Source organism: Chiroxiphia lanceolata, chromosome 16 (assembly GCF_009829145.1).
Source record: "Chiroxiphia lanceolata isolate bChiLan1 chromosome 16, bChiLan1.pri, whole genome shotgun sequence".
Classification (NCBI taxonomy): Eukaryota; Metazoa; Chordata; class Aves; order Passeriformes; family Pipridae; genus Chiroxiphia; species Chiroxiphia lanceolata.
The window spans coordinates 16,277,918-16,301,692 of record NC_045652.1 but is presented as its reverse complement, the minus strand read 5'-3'; the positions used below and the strand labels follow the sequence as shown (position 1 = coordinate 16,301,692).

At 58.8% G+C, this 23,775-nt stretch overlaps 4 protein-coding genes across 8 annotated transcripts in view; 3 read left to right on the top strand and 1 right to left on the bottom strand.

The window, feature by feature from the left end:
* Nucleotides 1-87: 87 nt before the first annotated feature.
* Nucleotides 88-4,679, bottom strand: DCTN5 (dynactin subunit 5). The gene is made up of 7 exons (XM_032704000.1): nt 4,567-4,679; nt 4,365-4,433; nt 3,996-4,114; nt 3,454-3,565; nt 2,730-2,832; nt 2,404-2,495; nt 88-442 (listed from the first exon to the last, which is right to left on the bottom strand). The coding sequence occupies exons 1-7, from the start codon at nt 4,612-4,614 to the stop codon at nt 422-424; spliced, it is 564 nt and encodes a 187-aa protein (XP_032559891.1). The 5' UTR covers nt 4,615-4,679; the 3' UTR covers nt 88-421.
* On the top strand, nt 4,646-12,931 carry PALB2 (partner and localizer of BRCA2). 5 transcript variants are annotated; one of them, XM_032703997.1, is made up of 14 exons: nt 4,646-4,731; nt 4,825-4,884; nt 4,976-5,033; nt 5,374-5,397; nt 5,490-7,385; nt 8,254-9,062; nt 9,320-9,403; nt 9,526-9,687; nt 10,082-10,167; nt 10,456-10,617; nt 10,776-10,892; nt 11,210-11,297; nt 11,642-11,790; nt 12,674-12,931. In XM_032703997.1, the coding sequence occupies exons 1-14, from the start codon at nt 4,681-4,683 to the stop codon at nt 12,903-12,905; spliced, it is 3,978 nt and encodes a 1,325-aa protein (XP_032559888.1). In that variant the 5' UTR covers nt 4,646-4,680; the 3' UTR covers nt 12,906-12,931. The 5 variants fall into 5 exon arrangements, with proteins under 5 accessions (XP_032559888.1, XP_032559886.1, XP_032559885.1 ...); XM_032703995.1 differs by having other exon boundaries at nt 4,976-5,063; XM_032703994.1 differs by having other exon boundaries at nt 4,976-5,093.
* An 879-nt stretch (nt 12,932-13,810) lies between these two features.
* Nucleotides 13,811-16,364, top strand: NDUFAB1 (NADH:ubiquinone oxidoreductase subunit AB1). The gene is made up of 4 exons (XM_032704459.1): nt 13,811-14,085; nt 14,205-14,292; nt 15,353-15,463; nt 16,192-16,364. Exons 1-3 carry the CDS (start codon nt 13,813-13,815, stop codon nt 15,442-15,444), a joined length of 453 nt encoding a protein of 150 aa, XP_032560350.1. The 5' UTR covers nt 13,811-13,812; the 3' UTR covers nt 15,445-15,463; nt 16,192-16,364.
* A 962-nt stretch (nt 16,365-17,326) lies between these two features.
* Nucleotides 17,327-23,775, top strand: part of LOC116795043 (nascent polypeptide-associated complex subunit alpha, muscle-specific form-like) — an 8,384-nt gene continuing 1,935 nt past the window's right edge. Inside the window, exons 1-10 of the mRNA XM_032704363.1 lie at nt 17,327-17,672; nt 18,528-18,647; nt 18,795-20,618; nt 20,758-20,870; nt 20,937-20,995; nt 21,141-21,298; nt 21,453-21,615; nt 21,686-21,877; nt 22,814-23,023; nt 23,620-23,773. Of these exons, the coding sequence (XP_032560254.1) occupies nt 17,327-17,672; nt 18,528-18,647; nt 18,795-20,618; nt 20,758-20,870; nt 20,937-20,995; nt 21,141-21,298; nt 21,453-21,615; nt 21,686-21,877; nt 22,814-23,023; nt 23,620-23,773 (3,339 nt within the window). The remainder of the gene's footprint in view (nt 17,673-18,527; nt 18,648-18,794; nt 20,619-20,757; nt 20,871-20,936; nt 20,996-21,140; nt 21,299-21,452; nt 21,616-21,685; nt 21,878-22,813; nt 23,024-23,619; nt 23,774-23,775) is intronic.

The window sequence follows — 23,775 nt, the reverse complement described above, 5'->3', positions numbered from 1 at the left end:
ACAGGCAGCATGGCCTGCCCGTCGGCTGGGGCAACCCAGAGCAAAGCACACAGGAGCAAGGCAGGATCAATGAAGCAACACAGCGACTTGGGGGTTGAAGTGCTCCGTGTTTGTACAGGATTCCTGAAAGAAGGCGTTCCCCTCCCTGCAGGACATGCTTCCCCACTCCTGCAGCTCCTCTGGCTACAGGCACAGCCCCCCATGGGTCAGGTTTTACTGCACCGTGCTGGACTGAACGCTGCCAGCAGAGCTGGGACTCCCCGGGCTGTGGCAGCCACTGACACTCCATCTTCCCAGAGCTGGCACAGGCGGAGAGGTGAGCCCAGGTTAGAGGGATGCTTCAGAGACAGGAGGAGAAAGTGGCCAATGTAAGTAATGTTAACAGTGCTGGGTGTTTGGGATCTTCAGTGGCAGCTTGGTTTTAGGCCCTGGCAGAGGCCACCTTAACAGAGACAATAAAAGAGGTTTTAGTTAAGGCAGAAGGGTTGGCTCAGCCTGTTAGAAGGAAGAGTAGGCCACGAAACATGTAATTGCAGTGACATATCCCTCCATGCTCTACAGCTCTGCTCTCAGGTGATTGTGGAAATGCATCACTCACACTTTTCCAGCTGCCATCCCACTCCATCCCAACTCACATCCCTCCTTGCACCCCTCTGCCAGCCGCTGCAGCTGCTGATCAAGCGATCCCGGTGAAACACAGGATGTGGTGTTGAAACTTTGAGGTGACACCATGGCAACACAGCACAGACACCACGCTCCTGCCAGACACTGCCAGGGACACCCAAGGACACGCTCTGAACACTGGACTTGCAGAGAATCTCACAAGAAGCCCTAAACGTGTCGGATCTGGTGACAGGGGAGGCCTCTCCAGCCCCTCAGAGGGAGAAAGCAGCTGTTTCACTCTGTACTTCACTTCTTTAATGCACTGACACTCTGATAGCCAGAACAGCCTGTAACAGTCACAGAACAAGGGACTGTGGCTCATGCCCAGGCACAGCAGGAACCTCAGTCTAGTCTCAAGTTTGATTTGAAGAGGTACAACCTTGAGTCACTTGAGTAACTGGAGAGGCTTTAATTTATGTACAGTAAAAATACAAACAAATCGGTCAGTGATGAACAGCAGCTACTACACACATTAGTACTTGTACAGCTGTTTGCTATTAAGGTTTATCAGCATTTGCATTGTACAGATCAGCTGAGGGCTCCACAGCTGCTCATCCACAACCACACACCTACTACACACCTAATGTCCTGGCCCCAGCTGCTACACTACAACATGCAGGAGCCCCAGTTTAAAACCTACAGCAGTATGATGCTAAGCTTTAGTAGAGCACAACCAGAGCAGGCAGACTCATGTGCAGCCAGTTGTCTGTACTCAGTCAGATATACAAGCATCAGATGCCTCTAACTTTCAGAGCTGCTCCCAGAAAGAACTATTCCTGCTCTACTACATGTCCAAAATTAAATGTTCACTCTTTTCAAGAAGTCTGAGTCTCATTCCTAAGCTTCATAATGCAGAAAAGCACCAAAGAGCTCTCTGCAAATATAGATACTGGGTAATAAATGGGGACAGCTGCAGCATTCTCTCATCCACCACTGGTTTCTGCTTTTAATTACCCACTTTCTGCTGCACTGAATTCTGTGAGTGACATGGCAAACCTCTTCCCAAAGGCCTTTGGCTCTTTAAGGTCTGTGATGTTCAGAAGTAGAACACACACTGGCCACAAGAACACTAACCCTGAAGGGTGAGAGCACAGGACTGATGTCAGTCTGCTTCAGGAGCTAAAAGCTAAGAAACAGCCTGTCAGGCACAGAAAGACAGGTGTCAATGTCAGCCAAAATTCCTAAAGCCAACAGCAGGATGATGAACGATGTCCCTACAGAGGAGAATCCCAGGGAGAAAAGGAAGAGGCCATCCATCTCAGCCCACAGGCCTATGGAGCAGCAAGGATTTTGCCAAAGGAAAGCCCTGGGTCTAATGAACCTCGGTAGGTGTCCGGAACACACCCAAACCAGCCCTGCTGGGCTAGCAAACCTAAAGGCCAGGCTTTGGGCTAGGACAGAACTGACCAGACAGGCTGAGGCTGCAGAGCACATGTCAGCTCTGCCTCATTCCCCCGCTGCTGCCCTAAGGCAGGGGTATCAGCTTTCCCAGCTCCAGAACATTCAGTGGCACAGTTCAGACAATGTGGAATGGAGTACATCAGATGAGCATACAAAGTTTGAACAGGACACAGCAGCTTTCACGAGGGACTGCTTGGCCAGGCTGGTGGTGTTGAGGGACACTCACACAAGTGCTCAGGAGAGTGGAGGGCCAGGCTCTGGTCTCACTGGACAACATCCCTCTCCCCACCCCCAGAATGCTCCTGGTGTGCCTGAAACATGGGAAATGGGCTACTAGACCTGAGTGAGTGGCAAGAACTTCTGGTAATAGCTCTTGGTAACGTCAATCATGAGTTCCTGGGTGCATTCTGGGAGCTCCCCAGAGAAGAGTCCTGGAAGAAGAACAACAGTATTGACATCAGTCATCATGCATCCTCTACCTGCTGTGCACTAAGGCAGGGAGTTTCACAAAGTTAAAACTATTACTTTTCAGTGCAGCAACTGCCAGATACCTTTATTTCTAGGCACTAAATGCTAAGAAGCAACTTTGTTATAACAATCTTATTTAAAATAAGAATATCCATGTTATCCACACTTCTGTGAAAGCAAAGTTAGAGGGAGCATACCTGGGCAGCCTGAGAAAACAGTGAAAGGTGGGACTACAGTTTCAGGAGGGAGTACTGTGTTGTCCAAGATCTTGCAGCAGTCTTTCAAAACACATCTACGACCCTAAAACAGAGAACAGGAAAAGTTTATACTTAAAACACTATAAACACGAGATCTTTTGCTTATTACTGATACATTACCTAAATTTCAAGAAGATTAATTGATCAAAACACATTCTGTATAAGAGATCACAGGAATAATTCTTTACCCTGACTGAATGTTCCTCTCAACAGAATTAACTTTTCTTTTTGAGGAAAACCATGTTTGCTTTTAACAAGCACAGGTACAGGTAGCTGCACATTAACAAGTCAATGTGCAAACTGGGCCGAGTCATGCAGTGCCAGCAAGACCTTTTCTACCTCAGCAACCTTGACTATTTGGTGTTATTTGCACAGAAACACAACTCCACTTGTTCTCCGTGGCCAGGCTGCCTTCCCCAGGCAGTCCCGTTAGCCATAGGGACAACACTGCTGGGATGGATTTTCCAACCAGCAGCAGCTGAACCTGCTGTCCTTGGAAAAGCAAACCTGAAAGCCCTGCTTCCTGCAGAGAAGGAAGAGGAGGAGGAAGGAACAGCGCAGAGTAAGTGCCTGCTCTAGCCAGCTGGTGCAGACACCTCTCAGCTGTTGTCCCAAAGCCTCAGCAGTACCCAGGAGTTTGCAGAGAGGACAAAATGGCACTCACAATGACACAGTTCTTGCCTATGTGCACGTAGGAGCCGATCTGGGCCGCGTTGACAACACAGTCCTCTTCTATGAACACATGGTCACCAATGTGGAGAGGGAAGAAAGCCACCCTGTGACAGGACAGGTATTTGTTCGGTGCACAACAAACAAACTGACACTGCTAGACCCAAAATCACCCTGTGGAGTCTCCCATCCCCAGACGGATTAGCAGATGTGGATTTGGTGCTAAGGGAGACAAAACAGTAACTGGTCTTTCTCCTCTCTTTCTAAAGGATGGCCCAAATGAGCACCAGGAAGATGTAAATAAACAAAGAGCAACTGAAACATGCTCTTTACTTTGCTATTCTAATATATCCCAGCCTTTCCATATTGGCCTGAAGTGAACGCTAACCCTCAAGGCACAGTTGAACATTTGAGAAAGAGACAGGTTTAGACAGATGTATTTCTGCAAACTGCTGCAGAACAGGGTTCTCTGAATAAAAGTCTCAGTCAAGCTGACAGATATTTTCAGGTGTCTCCCAAAAAGAAGGGGCCCCTTACCCTTTACTGAACTTCTTGAAGGGCGGCCTGATGACGCTGCGGCTCTTGACCACGCAGTGCCGCCCCACCCGCACGTTGGCCAGGTCCCCACGGATGATGCAGTCGTTCATAACTATCGTCTGCAGAAGGGAAGAGAGGTACGTGAGATCCAATTCCTAGCCGTTCCTAGCAGTTGTTACACAGAGTCATGCCAAGGTCTGGTCACTCCAGCAAGATTATGTTACCTTAGAGATGATTCTTTCAGTCAAAAGAAAAGCGAGAACAAAGCAAAAGCATAGGAGGTTGGAACCAGCAGCTGTGCTCCCGAGCAGCACAGTGAGCCAGACACAACGCCAGGCTCAGGCACAAACACGGTGACGATGCTCTCACCTTGCCGTTGAGGACGATGTTCTGGCTGCCGCACAGCACGGACTGCCGGCTCACCTTGTTGCCGGAGGCCTGCGGGGAGAACGGGCGCGTCACGGCGGCTCTCCCGGGCCCCGCCGCCCCTGCAACACCCCCGCGAGCCCAGCCCGGCTCGGCCCCCCCGCTCCCCGGCCCCTCCTTCCCGCTCCCCGGGCCCCGGGCCCACCGTCTCGATGTACTCGGACTTGTTGTACAGCATCTCGCTGAGCTCCATGGCCGCCCCGCCCGGACCCACTTCCGCCGCGTCACTTCCGCCCGCGCTGCCACCGCCCCGGTTGCCATGGAGGAGCCGCGGGCAGCGGCGGCCCTGAGCGGCGCCGACAGGGAGAAGGTGCGGGGCCGGGCGGGGCCACGGGGCCGGCGGCGGGGCCGGGGCCGGTCTCGGTCCCGGTCCCAGCCCAGCCCGGCGCGGTGTCTCTTGCAGCTGCGGGAGAAGCTGGCGCTGCTGAGGCGGGAGTACAGCGAGACCGTCATCCGGCTGCGGGTGAGCGGGCAGGGCCGGGCCGGGGCACGGCGGGGGTCACCGGGGCCCCGGTAGCCGGTCCCAGCCCCGCCGGGGTGTTGTGTGTCCGCAGCGGGCGAGGCGAGCCGAGAGAGCCAGGAGCCACGGCCGGCGGGAGCGGAGCCCCCCAGGTGGGAGATGGTGGGAGCGGAGCCCCCCAGGTGGGAGATGGTGGGAGCGGAGCCCCCCAGGTGGGAGGTGGTGGGCGACCCCCCAACTTCGTGCTGGGGCGGTGGGACGCCCGGGGACCCTGTCAGCCGCCCTGTGCCCCCCCTTGCCCTCTCCAGGCGGTGGGTCCCGGGCCCGGACTGTGGCCCCTCAGTGCCCCTGCGGAGCCGGGATGGACCGGCCCTGCCGACCCCCTCACCCGCTGTCCCCTCGGCCGCTGCTGCCCCCGGACCCGTACACGGCCCTTCCCCTGGGCTGAGCCGTGCTCTGCACTAACATCTCCTCTGCTTCCTTCCTCACCAGGTCTCCAGTGCTCTGATCCTGACTGTAAGATCCCCATCTTTTCCTCCTAACAAAGTGATGTTTTTCTTGGACAGGACTTTGAGAGTACTTTACACGTGTAACATTTTTTCCCCCAGGTTCTAAAGATAATGCATCTCCTAGTGCTGACAGAGGTGGACTCCCTCAGTTACAGACTAAAACCTGCTCTGATGTTGACGTGGAGGAGGCAACATCTGTCACATTTAAACACATTCCAGAATTCTCCAATGATGAGGTTAGCCTGCAGGACAGCTCACGGGCAGAAAGTGTTCAGGCCAGCCAGGAAAACCTGTGCTGTGGGATCATTAGGCCTGTCCTTGAGGAGAAAACATCCCAAACCTCCAGAGGCATGATGAAGCTGAGGAGACGGACAAAGGCTCTGGAATCAAGGGAAGGGAAATCAGTGCACGATGGGCATGTAATCAGCACTGATGAAACAGTGAAAAATCAAACTGCCAGTGCAGAGGAGCTTCAGTCACCAGTGTTCAGGCACGGCACCCTCTCGCACACTGAGGAACATCCTGAAAGGTCATGCAGGCCAGCTCTTGTGAAGGGAGAAGGAAACAGTTTCACTCCTGATGCTGCCTCAGGAGCTGTACAGGAGGTGTTCGAGGGCAGTGTCACTGCAGGAGAGCCTGAGCTGTCCCCACATGTGGTCAGGGACAGCAGTGACATCTGGCAGCTCAAGTGCCCAAGGGCTGTGACCACACCTGGCAGCCGTGAGCCATGTTCACAGGAGGGAGACTCTCTTTTACTTGACACCAGAGGTGATGGAGAGGAAGAATGCCCCAGTGTAATAAAACAACTGGACAGTGAGAGTTTGCGTGAAGATCAGGGAGAATTATGTGTGCTCCTGGATTTAGTGTCAGAAAATGAAGTATTGCCTGAGGACGGAAATAACACTGTAACCAAGGAGAGCAAAAGCCACGAAGGAGATGAAAATGACAGCGATACCTTAAATCCCTGTCCTGCAGATCGTGCTCTGGGCAGTGCTCGAGAACTGTTGGAGGATCAACAGCTTGAAAGTCAGTCAAGACTTCTTCCTCCCAAGGAGGCGACGGCTCCCGAGGGCACGCTGAGCTCTTGCACAGTGGTGGAAGGGCTGCTCTTCCCTGTCGAGTACTACGTCAGGACAACTCGCCGCATGTCCAACTGCCAGAGGAAGGTGGACCTGGATGCTGTAATCCTCAGCCAGCTGGGCAGGAGCAAGAAAGGTCAGCGGAGTAAGTGCAAGCACAAAGATGCAAACTCAGATCAGCCCTCCCAGGAGAGAGCTAAGGCTGATTTAGAGTCAGGGGTAATGCCGTTCCCTTTTCTTGGGGCAGAAAAGGATCCAGCAAACTCAAGTAGTTCTGAGAAATCTCTTCCTGTGTCCAGCAGCAGCAGCACTTCACTTGGATCCATTTCTCAGAAAAGCATCATTAGCACAAGACAAGAGCAGAGTCGATCCCAGAGGAAACAGAAGGGAAGAAGAAGGTCTGCCTGCAAAGCCCCCGTGCATCCAGTGTCACAGGAGCTTATAGAGAGTGTGGACCTCATAATGGCCAGGGAAAGCAGTGCTCTGCTGTCAGGTGAGAGCCAGAGTGAAAAGGAAAACTGTGATGCTAACCTTGAAAAGTCATCCTCAGATGAGAGCAAGTTGTCTGGTGCTGCAGCGTTGGGGTCTGGAGAGACAGGAGCGACTGAAGCTGCACAGCCAGCGGGTCCTGATCCTCCTCGGGGAGGGAGCCAAGTGCCAGGGAAGTGCCTGTTGGAGCAGGTTCAAAATCCACTTCAGAGCAGCAATGCCGTGAGCCCAGGGAATGAAACTTTTGCCAGGCACGTGGGAGGTCTGGAAGCCAACTCGCCTGTGTGTCAGGCTGATAAACATCCAGTGGCGAGTGTGAAGAGCCGGCGAGGAGCTGGCAGGGCAGAGCCGCTCCCTGGGATCAGCGTCCCCCTGCGCCGCTCCCTGCGCTGCTCTGCGAGACACAGCGCCCGGCAGGGCTCAGCAGGTACTGCCTCACAGTCAGCACTCCCCAGAACTCCCATTCCCCCAGGCAGGGCTCAGCAGGTACTGCCTCACAGTCAGCACTCCCCAGAACTCCCATTCCCCCAGGCAGGGCTCAGCAGGTACTGCCTCACAGTCAGCACTCCCCAGAACTCCCATTCCCCCAGGCAGGGCTCAGCAGGTACTGCCTCACAGTCAGCACTCCCCAGAACTCCCGTTCCCCCAGGCAGGGGAACGTCCAGTGAGTGCAGGCCCTGCTGTTCACACCCTGCAGTGTTTAGTCAGGAAAATATGAGGGGGATTAACTGTTTCTTTTTTTTTTTTTATAAACAAGATATTTTTTTTTTAATTAGATCATTGTGGTGCCCATGTTCCTTGAACAATTCTAGAAACTTTTACTTCAGCCCAGTGACAGCAGAGGAGCAGGGCTGAGAACTTCTTGAGCTGCCATTGCTGTTGGAGCAAAGGTTGTACACACTGGAGCTGATTTCCAGCAGATGGGTGTCCATCAGTTCCTCCAACTGAGTGTGCATACTAAAGAGTATTTTCTTTTAGTGCTAACAAGTGTAAAACACAAGACGTAGCCTGAGAGTCTGAGGGTCTGTGAATATTGCACAAAGTGTTGGGAGAAAACCCAACAAACCAAACTGAACAAGCACTCAGTTCTGTCAGGCTTTGGACATGACCTTTGAGCTGAAGGCTTGATGCAGAGCAACTGCAGATTGTAATGTCTTCCCAGAAAAGTGCCACTTCCGTGTCTTAAGATGGATATGGCTCTTTTTTTTTTTTTTTAATATATTAGAGTGGCAGTCTGGATGAGAGATTCTGAAAAGGCAAGTTGCTGATGTTCTCTCTTGTATTCTTGTGTTTAGATGACAGCAGCAGAGGGCACAGCTGTCCCACGGGCTCAGAGGGTCCTGCTGCTCTGGGCCTCCCTGCTGCAGACCCCGACACTCGCTGCTCCCTCTTCTCCTTCCGCAGCCCCCAGTGGCTGGTCCCCAGGCTGGGCATCAGGGACTTCCACCTACCAAACGAGGAATTTGGAGTACTGAAACTGGAGAAATTGAAATCTTCCCCTGTGAATGACTTGGAGGATTTTGTTCCGAGTGTGTCCGGGGATGGTGTGGCTCCACAGGACACACCAAGTGCACAAATTATTCCAGAAGAAAAAAGTCTCAGAAGTAATTTGATTTCACCTTCCAAAACCAGATTGCCCGAGCTCCCCCGTGTGGAAAGCCCAGCTTCCAAGAAGGACCTTTCCACTCGTGAGTTGCTGTTTACTCCCATGGAGACTGTCTCAGCTGGGGCTCCCACCCAGCGTGAGTCTCAGAGTTCCTCGTCTGTTTTCCCTGCTGTGGGTGCAACCCCAGGTGTTTTACCTGCAGTGCACAGTGAGGTCTTCCCAGGCACACCTTCTGTGCCCACCTCACAAGGGACCCTGCCTTCCTCCAGAGGAGCTGCCCAGGTCCTGGGGGATGGGGCACACAAGGACCCTGCCATGCCACTGCTCCCGGACAGCTGTGGTGCAGGGGCTGCCACAAATGAGGAGGAACAAGGTACCATGTTTGCTTTAGCAGATGAAAGAGGTCCTGAGAATAAATCTGATCAGGCTGTGGCCTTGGATAAGCATCAGCAGTCAGAGAGCAAAGAGCAGGGATCCTGCAGAGCTTCTCCTGAACAGGTAACAAGCTGAGCTCTTTGCCAGGGGTACTAAGCCAGGAGTTTTGTGGGCAAATCTCCTTTCCCAGAGTCTTCTCTGACTTCAGGGGAAAGGCCTCTTTGCATACTAGTCCTGCATGGATCATGGCTCTCCAGCAACAGCATGCAGAGTGACTGCATGACAGTGACAGAGAGCACACAACACTTCTGCCTCGCTCTTGCAGGTGCTGAATGTCATTTCAAAGTTGAACTATCCTCCTCCTTTACTTGTTTGTGCAGAAAAATGATGGAGCAGAACAGTTGACTCCAGTGCTGCCAGATGGCCCCAAAGAAGAGAACTTGCAGCTTGTGTCGGAGCTAAAGGTGGGGGAACAGCAGGGAATTGTTACTGCGGCAGCAGCAGCTTTGCAAGACCAAGTTTAACAAAAATGCAACTGATAATCATGTCTATCAGAGAAAAACCAGCCCTGGTTTGTTTTGGGCAGGATTCCTCAGGTTCCTGTGCCGTGGATGTGAGCACAGTGTGGTGGGAAGCAGCTGGCAGCAGGGAGCTGCGTGTGGTCACTGCTTCCGAGAGCTCCGTGTCCCTGTGGGAACCTCTGGCACCCAACCACTGGGGAAAGGTCTGCACCTGGCAGCTGGGAGAGGTATGGACACGGTCCTTCTTTCTAGAATTTATGGCAATTTTCTTGCCCTATGTGTTAGTTCCCAAGATACAAGGAGCTTGTAGGTTCTATGGCCACATGTTACCTACAGGAATTTGATACTCCATGCACAGAATGGTGGCTGCACTTCAGCCACTGCCTTGCTCTCTTTCCACTTACAGTCCTTAGAGACACTTTTTGCCTCTTACATTAATAGGGATTGTTTAATTAGGTAAACAGGCAGCAGACAGTTCAGCTGTTTGTCTAAGTGTGCTTCTTGAGAATGGTCTGAAAATCAGTTCTGCTCCACATCATTTTACTTGAAACAGTCTAGAAAATGAGAATAAAGTTAAAGGGGCGCTGTGGGTGACACTGAATTGTTGTTTTGCTGTCCCAGATTCCTGTAATCCAGATCATTCCTCTGCCAGACACCTGTAACCTCGTGTGTGTAGCACTGGGAGAGCTGGAGATTGGAGAAATAAGGTTTTGTATTTGTTTATTACTAGCACTTTGCACCCTAAGTAGTTGCAGCTTAGCTCTCCTCACTACTATCTTAGTAGTGGCTGAAATTATCTTTTTAGTAATGTGTTACTTTCTCAGTTGCTTTAGCAATTGGAAAAGGTGCAAGGGATTTCTAAAAGTCAACTATAAGGACTGGTTCATTCACCCCAGAGCTGGCAGACTGAGTAAACATAGGCTGATTTGTATATGCTATGGCATGTTTGAGTGGTGCTTCCTCCTGTCATGGTATGTGCTTGTCTCTTGATTTAGGATGTTGCTTTATTCTTCTGAGACTGACTTGTTCAGGCACTCCCTAGTGAAATCTGGGAATATAAAAGCAGTTGTTGGGCTAAAGGACCAGAGGCTAGTGAGCAGCAGCAGGACCCTGCAGGAGCAGCAAGTGGAGATGGTGTGGCTCTCAGGGACAGGAGGGTGAGTTTGGGGGTGCTGGTTTGTGGTGGTCTCTGTGGCAGGTGGGACAAAAGTGAGGAAACATCTTGGATGTAGAAAAAGTGGATTCCTATTCTTCCTGGAGTGGTGCTGAGCACTTGTTTTTTCAACTGCTTTTCTATGTGCTGATCTCCCTTCAGGAGCAAGGACAGGCAGACCCTGATGCCCCCTGAAGAAACTGTTACAGCCTTTGCTGAAGTAGAAGGGATGAGAGAGGCCTTGGTGGGCACCACTGCTGCCAACAGCATCGTGGTGTGGTCAGTGTCCCCTCTGCCATTACACGGTTTAGGGGGTGGGGGCTGTAGCAGGAAGCTGCAGGGTTGTGCAGGGGTGCTGGCTGGGTGCTGAGCCACCCGGGAAGTGGTGGTTGTCAGAGGGCCTGCAGTCGCATGGACAGGGAATGGACTGTGCTGCTGTAATTCCATTGCTTTTGCATCATTCTCATTACACCCTCCCTGTGGCCTCTTGGCTTGTTTGGCTGATGTGGAACCAAACCCGTGTCCATCCTGCATAGTGGTGTAACTGTGATTAGAGGATGAAAATGTGTCAGAGTTTGTGTTTTCACCAACTGCAGGAATCTGAAAACAGGCCAGCTCCTGAGGAAGATGCACGTTGGTTATTCCTACCCAGCTTCCATCTGCCATCGAGCGTATTCCGACTCCGTACGTACATGAAATTCTCTTCATGCTTGGGCTACACTGACTGGGCTGGGGACATAAAGGATTGAGGTTTCTAGAGGATTGAAGGTAAATGCATAAATCCATTGAGTCACTGACCTGTCACTCTGCTGTGTTGCATCAACCCTTATCAGCCAGCAGCTGCTTTGGGTTTTATCTTATTTGATAAGGAAAGTAAACCATTTCTGTTTTCTTCAGTAAAAATAATGTATCACTGTCCATGGGGCTGTGATTAGAGAGAGACTGCAGCTGTTAATTTTTGGAAAATTCTTTGAGTTTTTCCCCTCCTGCTGTTGTTTTTAGTGATGTATTTTCCCTCTCTCTATCAGGGCCTTCTGTTTGTTGCTTTAAGCCATCCACATGCCAAAGAGAGCGAGTCCTGTGGAAACCCAGCGTTCCGTGTAGTGGCCTTCAACCCCAGGACGGGCAGGAGCCGGGGGGTGATGTTCTCCTCCCCCCTACCCAGCCCTGCGGGGAGGCAAGTGCTGGGGGCTGGGGCTGGGCTGGCTCCTTCCAGGGGCTGTGGGAGGACCCAGCGAGTGGAGCTGGCAGGGATCCCGTTGCCATCTCCCCAGTGATAAGGGGCTGCATCCGGCGCTGCCGCGTGTCCGGTGCACGGCTGGGGGGGCTGGGGGTGTGGATGGGCTGTTTCCTGCCCGCTTCCCGCTGTGCCCTGACCCCCTGCCCCCAGCACTGAGACTGGGGGCCTGTGTCCCTGGGCTCCTCAGGCAAGCCCCTGGTGCTGCCTGCAGCAGTGGCACTCTGGGCTGCTGGGGAGCCCTGGGCCAGGTTGGTTTGTGTGGAGCAGTGCTGCAGGCAGATGGCGTTTTCCTTCCCGTGTGTGTTTTGAGGCGTCAGCAGGCTCAGCCTCAGCTTTAAGGCTCAGCCTTGCAGTGTTCCTTGCACAGGAAATGTGATGGATGTATGGGAGTAGCAGCAGATCAAGATCTTGCTTACTGAACAGTCATGGAATCACAGAATGGTTTGGGTGGGAAGGGACATTAAAGATCGACCAGTTCCACTCCCTGCCATGGGCAGGGACACCTTCCACTATCCCAGGTTGCTCCAAGCCCTGTCCAGCCTGGCCTTGAACACTTCCAGGGATGGGGCTTTCTTTAAAGAGTTGTTTTTTAAGAGTCCCCTTTTTTAAGAGTACTCCTTTTTCAAGTATGTTCTGAGTCTCAAGGAGTATTTTCTTGACCTTCTCCCTTCACAGTTGGGCTGGAGGCACAGCCCAGACCGTAGCCTGGCTGCAGTTGGGCATTAATCTGTACCTGAACCCCAAGCCAAGGGAACAAACACTGCCCTGTGTGGTGTCTTTGCAGACCCCTGCTGTGTGCTGACACCCCGTGTCCCTGCAGGTACCTGGAGGGCGATGTGTGGGACACGGCGGGAGCGGCCGTGCTGACGTCGGGCGCCGTGGCCGTGTGGGACCTGCTGCGGGGCCGGTGCACGGCGGTGCTGCCCCCGGGCCCCGCGGGGCGCTGGGCACTGGCACGCTGGGCCACGGCCGGGGCCGGGCTGCTGGCCGGGCAGCATGACGGCACCGTCCGCCTGTACCGGTACTGGCAACCACAGCTGGGAGCCGCCTGACGGGGGGGCAGGACCCCATCCCCCTCTGCTGCCGGGTGTGTGGGATGCCATTAAATGTTGTTGCCTTTGGATGACTCCGTGTCTGCCACTGCCATACTGGGGGGCTGCTGGGGGGCAGCATGGCCACGGGCTGCTGGGGGGCTGTGGAGAAGGACCTACTGTCCTGCTGTCCCAGACCAGCAGCGTGTCCTGAGAACCAAGAAGGCCGCTGTGGTCCTGGGGCATTGGGAAGAGCCTTCTCAGCAGATTAGGGAGGTGATTCTGTCCCTCTGCTCAGCCCTGGGGAGGCACATCTGCAGTGCTGTGTCCAGTTCTGGGCTCCTCAGGACAGGAGGGACATGGAGCTCCTGGAGCAGGTCCAGAGGAGGTTGTGGAGATGCTGAAGGGATGGAGCATCTCCCTTATGAGGAAAGGCCAAGGGAGCTGGGGCTGTTCAGCCTCAAGAAGAGACACTGAGAGGGGACCTCCCCAATGTCTGTCAGTGCCTGCAGAGGGGGGGCAGAGGATGGACCAGGCTCTGCTCGGGGGTGCCCAGAAATGGGACAAAAGGAACGGGCAGGAATTGATGCCCAGGCAGTTCCACCCGGACAGGAGGAGGAACTTTGCTGTGCAGTGACAAGTGCTGAACAGGCTGCCCAGAGCGGGTGTGGAGTCTCCTCACGGGATATTCCAGACCCCTCTGGACACACTGTGTGCCACGTGCTCTGGGCTGGCCCTGCTGGAGCAGGGAGGTGGCACCAGTGACCCGCTGTGCTCCCTTCCAGCCTGACCCGGTCTGGGGGGCGGGGCCGGGGCGCTGTGCGGCCTCCGCCCGGCAGGGGGCGCTGTGCGGCCTCCGCCCGGCAGGGGGCGCTGTGCGGCCGGCAGGGGGCGCTCCCCCCGCGCGGCGCCCGCCGGGACAGCGATGATGGCGGCCCGTGTCCTCTCGTCCTGCGCCCGCCGCCTCCTCCCGCCGCCCGCCCGCCCCGCCGCCCTCCGCGCCCTCCGCCGCCTCGCACCCGCCGCGCCCGTCCCGCCCGCCCCGCCGCGCCACCCCGCGCTGCCCGCGCTCCTGCGGGTGCCGCGCGCGGCCGCGCTGCCATGCCGCCGCTTCTCCGACATGCCTCCCCTGACCTTGGCCGACATCAAGGAACGGGTGCTCTACGTGCTCAAGCTCTACGATAAGATCGACCCCGAGAAGGCGAGCGAGGCCGGGGGGCGGCGGGAGGGCCGGTGTGACCGGAGGGCCGGGGCCGCGGGGCCGGTGTGACAGGCTCTGCCGCCGGGCCGGGTCCCGCTGACCGCCCTGTTCCCCCCCAGCTCACAGCCGAGTCCCACTTCATGAAGGACCTGGGCCTGGACAGTCTGGACCAAGTGGAGATCATCATGGCCATGGAGGACGAATTCGGTAACGGGGACGGGGCCGCCCGGTTCATCCCTGCCCGGGGGGGCCGGGCCTGTCCGGTGTGGGGCAGGGAAACCCACACAGACCCATCGCCGGGAGAGGAGCGAACCACACAGGTCCGCTGCTGAGCTGTGTCGGGGCTGCGGCACCTGCAGCAGTCGGGAGCTGGCCCTGTCCTGCTGTCCCTGAGCTTGGGCCCCCTGGAAGCAGGAATTGTTCTTTTCCACCCCACAGTGGCACCACTCGGGAAGTAATGGGGGCAGCAGCATGTAGGTGCTACACTGAGTGTGGAGGCTTCACCTGGACTGAGCTTGGCTTCACAGATCACAAATCTCAGATAGTCCAGGCTTTTTCTCACCAGAATTTTTTTCATCCTCAACCCTTAATGCTACTGGAGAAGAAAAAGGTGTTTTCTCCTTATTGATTTGTATTCCAGGTTTCCTTTTACTTCCTTTTGGACTTCTTCATGCTTTCATTTACTCATGAATTCTGGAGTAGGTGCCTAAATGTCACCTTGGGCCACAGATGTCCCTGGTGTTTGGTCACTCTCTAAGCCCGAGGTGAATGTTTCACTCTCAGAGGCTTTGCTGGCAGTGTGTCTGTAATCCCTGTGCTGGCTGGAGTGTGAATGTGCCCAGGAGTACCAGAAAGAAGAACTTGCATTTCTGGGGTGTTCCTGAGCAGTTCCACTGCCGAGAGCCCTCGTGCCCTGCCCTGGTGTTGGCTCTGAGTGAGCCCTCAGCACCAGCCTGAGCCTGAGGGGCTTTGAGCACTGCCTGGGGGTCCAGGAATATCCCCCATGTCACACACCAGTGGCTGTGGGAGCTCTGGGAAGGCCTTGGTAGCTTTACTGAGGCATGAGAGGCACTGGCTTCTGCTGTGCCTGCCTTGTCCTGTGTGGGGAGGTGATGTCACTTCAGGCAGCAGTGATGCAGTGTCAGCCCCTGCCCACGTGTCCCCTACCTGCCTGTCCCCTGCCCAGCCCCCAGGCCAGCAGCCATCTCTTCCCTTGACCTTACCCCCTTGTCCATTGTTTTGGCTAAGTGTGTGCCCTTTCTTGCAGGATTTGAAATTCCTGACGGAGATGCAGAGAAGCTGATGTGCCCACAGGAGATTGTAGATTACATTGCAGATAAGAAGGATGTTTATGAATGAAGCAGTTCCTCAGGGCTGAGTGAGTGCAGACATACTCTGGGCGTGCCTGGGTGCACACAGGGGCAGGGCAGGGTGACATGTGACACTGCAGAGGCAGTGGGGAGCCTGGCACTTTGCAAGGGAGCTGGCAGCAGCTGTGGGTGCCAGCGGGGAGAGCAAGGGGGTTGTATTTTCCTGAGGGTGAGGGGGGTGTTTTCCTGAGACACTTGCAGCTGGAGGGAGTGTGTGGGGCTCAGAGGCCTCTCCTCTTGTCCCACCTGACATGTCAAGCACTAGCTCACCCCGGGGCTGTAGTGGATGGTGAATAGGCTTCGGCCATGGCAGCCCATCTCCCCGTGCCCCTCGGCCCTGCAGAGGGTGTGTGGGGGCACCTCAGCCCCCCCGACCACTGCCACCGCTGTCTCTTCCCCCACAGCCACAGCCGGGAAGGAAATGGGCAGGAAAGGGTTAGAGGAGCGACAGCCTGAGGGCTGCAGGGGAAATGAGGTGGCCTCGGGCCAGCCTGCAGTGCTGATCCACATTCCTGCCTGTTCCTGTGTGGCTCTGGGCCTCCCCCCACACTCCCCGGGGCAGGGGGCCTGTGTCCCTTTGCTGCTTACGGCCAAGGGTTTGAGCCATGGCCTTTGGAGAGAAATGGGGGCTCCTTCTGTGCCTGTGTTTGGTGCTCAGCATGTCCTGCCCCTGCCTACCCACTTCTGTGCCTTCAAATGGTTCATGAAATGTTAAACATGGATTTTGTGTTCCCAGGAGCTGTCCCACGCCAGGCCTGGGCTGGTGCCGGCGCGGATGGATGGGAGCGCACACGCTGTCCCGCTGGGGCTTTCATCTGGAAGCTGCACGTGGATGTTGTATTTAAAGCTGTCTGAATGTGTTGTCCTTTAAAAAACAAGAAAAAAAACAGGAATAAACAGTTAAGACCATCGTTGTGTTGGTGGCTGTTCTTTTCCACACAGTGGGTGGGTCCCTGTGTCACACCCTGAGTCCCTGGGTGTGAAGGACTCATTGGGGATCAGGGACTGACAGCTCTGGAATTGTTCTTCCCTGCCCCAGGATTTGGCTCTGTCCTGCTTGCCCATAACTGTTTATTTCATCAGTGCTGGTAAAAACAAGTTCTGTGTGATAGGCTTCTGTTTTCCAGATGGAAAATAAAGGGGAGGAACGACTTTCCTGCTGCTGAACAGCAAATTCATGTTGGTGTTTCTGTATGCCTGACTCATCCCAGTGCAGGAGCCTTGCTTTGACCCTCCTGAAGCAGGAATGGGTTATTTCTGCACACTGTACGGTGTTTCCTCTGAGCAAAGAAACACTTTCACATGTCACAGCAGCACTGCCAGACCAGGAGCCAAGGAAGTGTCACTGGGTAACTGAACTTCTGGCAATGGGGAGGTGAGGATGGAAAATGGAGCAGAGGCTGTGTGTGGTGGAGTGTTCCTGGGGTGTTCTCAGTAGCTACACTTTACTATGAGACTCTCAGTAGACAAGTGACCCTCTGCCTTCAGGGCCCCGATGTCAATCCCGCTGTGAGCAAGGCCTGTGTCCTGGGGAACTCCTTCACAGCTCCACACTCCAGCTGTGCTCTGACACGTTTTCTGAGCAGTTGCATGGTGGAACTGGGGGCAGGCAGTGGTTTTGGTCACTGTGTCCGTGATGGTTTCCCTGTGGCATGGCTGTGAGGTGCCTGCTCAGAGGCTGTGCTGGCACTGGGGTGGTCACTGGGTTCTCTCCGTGTGACCCTGAGGGATGTGAGGAACCCGCAGTCAGAGCAGCCAGCAGTGCCCTTGGGGAGCCTTTGCCCTGGGCATGTCCCCAGGTTCCCGGGGACAGCCAGGGACAGAACAGGGGCAGAGCCGGGCCCGGGCAGCCCCGAACGCGCGTCCCGGGGATGAACCCGTGGGAGGCGGGCGGGAGCCCCCCGAGCCCCGGCCCAGCGCTGAGCCCGCGGCGGGGCGATGGGGCCGAGCCGCAGCACCTGGGGCGGCCGGCGGGGGCCGGGCCGAGCCCCTCGGGGTGGGTCGCAGTGCAGAGCACCGGCCCGCCCGCCCCGGGGCGGAGGGAGCTCCGGTGCCGGTGCCGTGGGGCGGGCCCGGGCCGGGGGCTGCGGTTCCCGGCGCCTCCGCCCCGCCGCAGCGGGGGCGGGCGGGGGCTTCCTGCCGCCGCCTGGCAGAGCCGCCCACGCCGCGCCATGGAGCGGACCCGGCTCCCGCTGCCCCGGCTCCTGGCCGCCGCAGGTGAGCGACGGGGGTGGGCACGGCCGCGAAGGGGCCCCGGTCCCGCTGGTTCCCGGGCGGGGGATGCTGCGCTCGGGGGGCGGCGGCGGCGGCGGGGCCGGTGAGTGCCGGCGGCCCGGGGGTCTGCGGTGGGGCCGGGTCCCCTCTGGGGTGGGGAGCAGCGGCCGCTGCTCGGTGTCACCAGGACCCGCTCGGGGCGGGCCCGGCCGCGGGGGCTCGGGGCGGGCACTGCGGGGGCGGCCGGTGAGAGCCGCGGTCGCTACCGTGCCGTGGCCGTTCCGTGCCGGGCTGTGCCACCGGCCCGGGCGGCTCCGTGGCCTCGAAGGCGGCGGGTGCTGCGCCCGGGGGAGCCCCGGTGAGGCGCTGGCGGAGAGCGGGGCCCGGGGGGCTCGAAGTGACCTCCGTTCCAGCCCCGGCCCCACCCGGGCGGTGACCACCGCCCGTTCTCTCTGGAGAGGGGCCGCCGCGGGCCCCGGAGCCCTGCCCGGAGCCCTCCCCCGGGCTCTGGCGTCGTGCCCTGCCCGCGGACCCGCTGGTGCCGGCGTTGGCACACGGCGGCTCTGCGGGAGGGTGGTCGGGTTTGGGCAAACCGGGGGCTCCCAGCACAGCCGGAGTGTGGCGGTGGGGCAGGACTTGGCACCGTTCGTTGGGACCAGGGCAGGTGGTTCCCAGCTGGGTTTGGGTTGTTCCAGAGCGTCTCCTTCGGCAGAGCTGCCCGCGGTTTACGGAGGGGAGGGAGCGAGCCCCCCACCCTCGCCGGCGGCTCCGGGGGTGCCGCGCCCCGTAGCCGGTGCTGGTGCAGGATGCCCGGTGCTTGGTGCTCGGACCGATGGGCGCTGCTCCCTCCCCTCTCAGTGCTCGTGGAATGCTGCGCGCGGCTCTGCCCCGCTCTGGGCAGCGGGACGGGCTCCACGCCGGGCACTGCCGACCCCTGCGCCCGCCTGGGGACCGCGGCGGGGGAGCGCTGCCGGACAGGTACCCCCGGGGCTGGGACCGTCCCACTGCGTGCCAGCCACGCGTGTGGGTGGCACGATGGGGCCAAGGGTGCCGCCCTGGCAGCTGTGGGGTGCTGACCATGGGTTAGCCCTGCTCAGTGCCCCCCAACTCTGCCCCTGCCCGCAGATCACCCAGAGCGAGGAGCTGGCGCGGGGCAGGCGCCAACACCGGAGACCTTGGGGCAGCTGTGGACAGAGGCTGAGCTACTGCCCTTCCCTGGGACTCCTACCAGGACAGCCGAGCCCTCCGGCCCCCAGGGGAGCCCTAGAGGCCCCCGGACGGGCGGGGAGGGAACAGGGCCAGCGGTGTGGGGTGGAACAGCCACTGAGCACCCGGGGCCCCCCGTGTCTGCAGGCACCACCGAGCAGGCAGCTGCAGGAAGCGAGTTGGGGGTGACCAGTGCAGGAGCCCCAGCCCCTGTGCAGCCAGACACAGATCCTGCCACCACGGACCCCCTCGGGACTGACCCTGTAGGACATGTGACAGTGGAAGGTGCAACGACTGTGCAGGGGACCCCTTTGCATTCACCGCCCTCTGTGGCAGTGCCGGTTTCTGCTGAGGGACAGAGGGGATCCCCCAACACCCCGAAGGGATGGAGGTCCATGGGGACAGTCCTTGTGCAGAGCCGGAGGGGCTCACACAGCTCCTCGTCCCCCGAGCTGTGGGCTGGGGAGGGCCCGGGTGCCACTGTCCCGCTGGGTAATAGGAGCCCAGGGACCCACCCAGCCACCACGCTGGCCACTGACAGCCCAGTGCTGGGGACAACAGGGATGTCACCCTTTGGAGAGAGGTTGCAGAGGCTGCTGACCCCCACAGGGGCACTGTGGGGGACACACCAGGGGCTGCTGGGGCCAGGGCTGGCAGGAGGACAGGGCTCTGCCTCCCGCCCATGGCAGGGTCCCCACTCTACCCCTCGCCCCTCTGTGCTGTCCCTGGGGGCTGCTGGCCATGAGGGGCCTGTGGCCAGCACAGCCTGGCCAGCCGTGGGCATGGGCCCAGCCTCACTGCCTACCACAGGCAGGGAGTCTGGTCTGCCTGTCCCCACCACCACAGCTGGCACCCCAGAGGTGACTTCCTCTGTCCCAGGGGGAGCCCTGGACCCGACCACAGGAGTCTTGGGGCCACTTGACAGGGAGGGTTCCCCTGAGCAGAGTCACATCCCCCTGAACCCACCAGCTGTGCCAGGGCAGCGCCCAATCCCTCTGGCTCCCAGCAGCAGTGCTGTGATGCAGAGCGGGGTGACTCATGCCAGTCCTGGGTACCCCCATGTCCCCCTGTCCCCACAGCCTGCCCCAGCCAGTGGGGCAGTGACCGTGCTGCCAACCCTGCTGTCTTCCCCAGGGACCGGCTGGGGGGTCCTGGGGCTTGCCCCTCCTGTGGGCACCCCCCCAGGAGACCCCTCCCCAGGCCGTCCCCACACTGACTCGAGGGTGGGTCCTGCTGAGAGCCCCCAAATCCGGGAGGGGACCCAGGTGGGAGTGGGCAGCCTGGCCCCTCCCTCAGCCCCTGGGCCCTCCCAGCAGCCACCTTCATCCCAGCCTGTATCTTCCCTGGGACCGACCACCTCTACTGGCATCACTGCCACCGCTGTGGCTGCCACCATCACAGCCAGCACTGCCAGCCCAGAGCTGCCCAGGGATGTGGGAATGGTCACACCAGAGCCTGGTGCTGCTGTACTGCAGAGGGATGTGGCAGGGCTGACGTGGGGACCCCCAACTCATGTGCCCACTGTGACGCCCAGGGCCCCCCAGCAGCCCACCAGTCCCAATGGGACCCTGGGCCATCGTGGGGGCCCCAGGTCCCCTCCAGCTGTGGAGGACACGGACCTGGCCCAGCCATCGAGCAGCCCCGTAGGGCGGCCAGACACTGATGCCCCCCGATTGATGCCAACTGGGGCGGGCAGGGCCCCGCAGGTGTTCATTGTGGAAGATCAGCCCCCGCTCCTGAGAGGTGAGTCTGGGGGTTTGGGACCCTCTCCTGGAACATGGTGGGAGGGGGAGAGGCCCTGGGAGCCACCAACATGTTGGGGTCAGTGGTGGTGGCCCCTGGGGTGGAGCCATGTCATGCTGGTCCCCATCTCCTCCTGCAGCATCCCTCCTGCGTGTCCCCTGCGAGCTGGTGCTGGACATGGGGTTCGTCCCGGCCCTGCAGGACCCCGGGTCCCGCGAGCACCAGGAGCTGCTGCACAGCTTCAACCAGACGGTGAGTGCAGGGGGGCTGGGGGGCTGCGGGTTGGGGGCCATTGCACTCAGCTCCCCCCCTGTGCAGGTCACCCCCCTCTTCACATCGGTGCCCGGGTTCCTGCGGTTGGAGGTGACGGGGATCAGGTGGGTGCTGGTGCAGTCCCACAGCACGTGATGCTCCCTGGCACGGGGGTGCAGGGACTGTCACATGCTGCGGGGTCACGGCAGTGCTGGGGAGGTGCTGGGCACGGGGTCTGCCCCCACGAGCTCCGAGCTGGTGTCCCTGCAGGGAGGGCAGTGTGGTGCTGCAGTACGACGCGCTGTTCGCGGGGGAGCAGGTGCCGGTGCTGGGGCTGGACACGCTCCTCGAGGCCACGCTGGGCTCCGGTGGCACCCGGCCAGGGCTGGTGGTGGAAACAGCCCCCATCCTGCGCCACGAGGCTCTGGGTGAGTGTGGGGCAGGTACGGGGCTGCACCATTGCCGACCCTCCCCTGGGCCTGGAGCCTGGTGCCTGCAGGGGTTGTGGCAGGGCGGGCACACACCTGGCCCTGGCTCCCTGCTCTGTGGGGAGGGTGGCACAACCAGGCCCCGTCCCTGCAGTGCGGACACTGGACCCCTGCACTGTGCTCTTTGCCTGCCCAACTGGCTTTGCCTGCGTGTCTGGGGTGGACGGGAACGCGACCTGCACCTCCCTCTGCCACCGTGACTACTGCAAGAACCAGGGCATCTGCACCCACGCGCGGGACCGCCAGCCCCTCTGCCAGTGAGTGCCCTGGGGGCAGCCCGGGGTGCTGGGTGCCGTCCCCCTGGCACTGATGGACCCCCTGGCGCAGGTGCCCCGTGGGCAGCGATTTCTGGTTCATGGGTCTGCGCTGTGACTACCGGGTGACCCAGCAGAGCCTGCTGGGTGCAGCAGCTGGGATCCTGCTCAGCATCGTCCTCCTGGGCGCCGTCCTTGCCGCCCTCGCCGTCCGCCGCTTCAAGGCCCTGCTGCTGGAGGCCAGGGCTGACCAGACCCGCAGCAGGTGGGAGCGTGGGGCCGTGGGGACCGGGACTGGGGCCTTGGGGTCCTGGAGGGAGGGGTGCCGGGTGCGAGGGACAGCAGGGAGAGCCGTGGTGGGGCAGGTGGACTGGGCTGGGCCGGGGCGAGCTCTGCCAAGGAAAACACTGTGGGACGGCTGATAGTGGCAGTGGGAGGTGCTGGGGTGGGGGGAGCATGTGTGGGGCCCAGAGCGGCTGGGTGGGGGTCTGGGGTGTGTGCTCGGTGCTAGGGGATGCTCACAGCCACGGGAAGTGGCGTCCAGGCCGGAAAGGAGTGCCGGGGGCCACGGGGCTGGATGGGGCCACCGTGGCACTGAAGGGCCGTGGACTGTGCTGCAGCACTGAAGGGCTGTGGAGAGAAGGTTGAGATGTGCTGATGAGCCCCCAGCTCTGCGGTGCCTGGGACACCCAGTGCTGCCCCTGGCACAGGGTCACCCTGTGCTGCTGCCCAGGCAGCATTGTGTGCATTCCCCTGCCCTGTGTGTGTACACACACACGTGTCCCTGCCCTGCCCTGTGTGTGTCTGTGTGTACACACACACACACACACACACGTGTGCCCTGCCCTGCCCTGTGTGTTTCTGTGTGTACACACACACACACACACACACACGTGTGCCCTGCCCTGCCCTGTGTGTTTCTGTGTGTACACACACACACACACACGTGTGCACAGCCCTGCCCTGTGTGTGTACACACACACACGTGTGCCCTGCCCTGCCCTGTGTGTTTCTGTGTGTACACACACACACGTGTGCACTGCCCTGCCCTGTGTGTTTCTGTGTGTACACACACGCACACACACGTGTGCACAGCCCTGTCCTGTGTGTTTCTGTGTGTACACACACACGTGTGCACAGCCCTGCCCTGTGTGTTTCTGTGTACACACACACACGTGCACAGCCCTGCCCTGTCCCACAGCTACCGGCGGTTCTGCCGCCTGGACGATGTCTCGGCCCAGTACTGGTCTCGCTCGGGGCTGCCCTCAGCCAGCTCCCTGGACAACCCTGCCTTCAGCAACTCAGAGGAGCTGCTGCACCTCCAGATCCTGGACAACGGCTTCTGCAGCTGCCAGGAGGACTCCGGTGTCCCCGAGGGTGCCAAGTGTGCCCGCCCGCCGCACCGGCCCAGGTAGGGGTGGTTTGCCGAGCCCATGTAGCAGGGCCTGGCCTTTGGCTTGCTCGGGGGACCGGGGTGATGCAGGGCAGGGGGGGGTTTGGGGCACAGGGGCAATCCTGGCACCACAGATTTGCAGCCCCTGCCCTGTGCTCATCGACAGTGCTGGGAGCTCTTTGCTCCCAGCCTTTGGAGTCCAGGGAGCAATGCCTGGTTTTTTGTCCCCACGTGAGGAGCTGTGTGTGCTGGGACTGCTGTAACAGAGGGTTCACATTTGCAGGAAACTGTGGCTCTGTGTGCTCATGGGAAAGTCTAATCAGTTTCCAGGGGTGTCCATGGAAAAAGGGCCCTGGAAGTTTCCAATTTCACTGGCAAAGGGCACAACAGCCAGGGATGCCCCCACCATGGATCATGGGCACGGCCACAGCTCCAAGTGCTCCCTTGGCTGTGGGGCTGAGCCCGGCACCGCCCGTGCTGCGAATGCATCGTCCCTGGAGCACGACACCAGCGCAGGGTCCTGCTCCTCTGTCCCCCGGCTGCTTTCCCAGCACCAGCCCAGCTCCTACTCCCGCCTCCCCCATCTCTTAATTACCCATGGATTCTTTTCCCAGCTTCCATTATGACTGGGACACCAGTTCCAGCAGCATGAATGACCTCATGGTGGACTCGGGCAAAGCCAGTGATATCTCTGTGTCCAGCTGGCCCATGGAGCCCATGCAGTGGGCTCCATTCCCTCTCCTCCACCAGCTTTCCAGGCAGCGACCGGT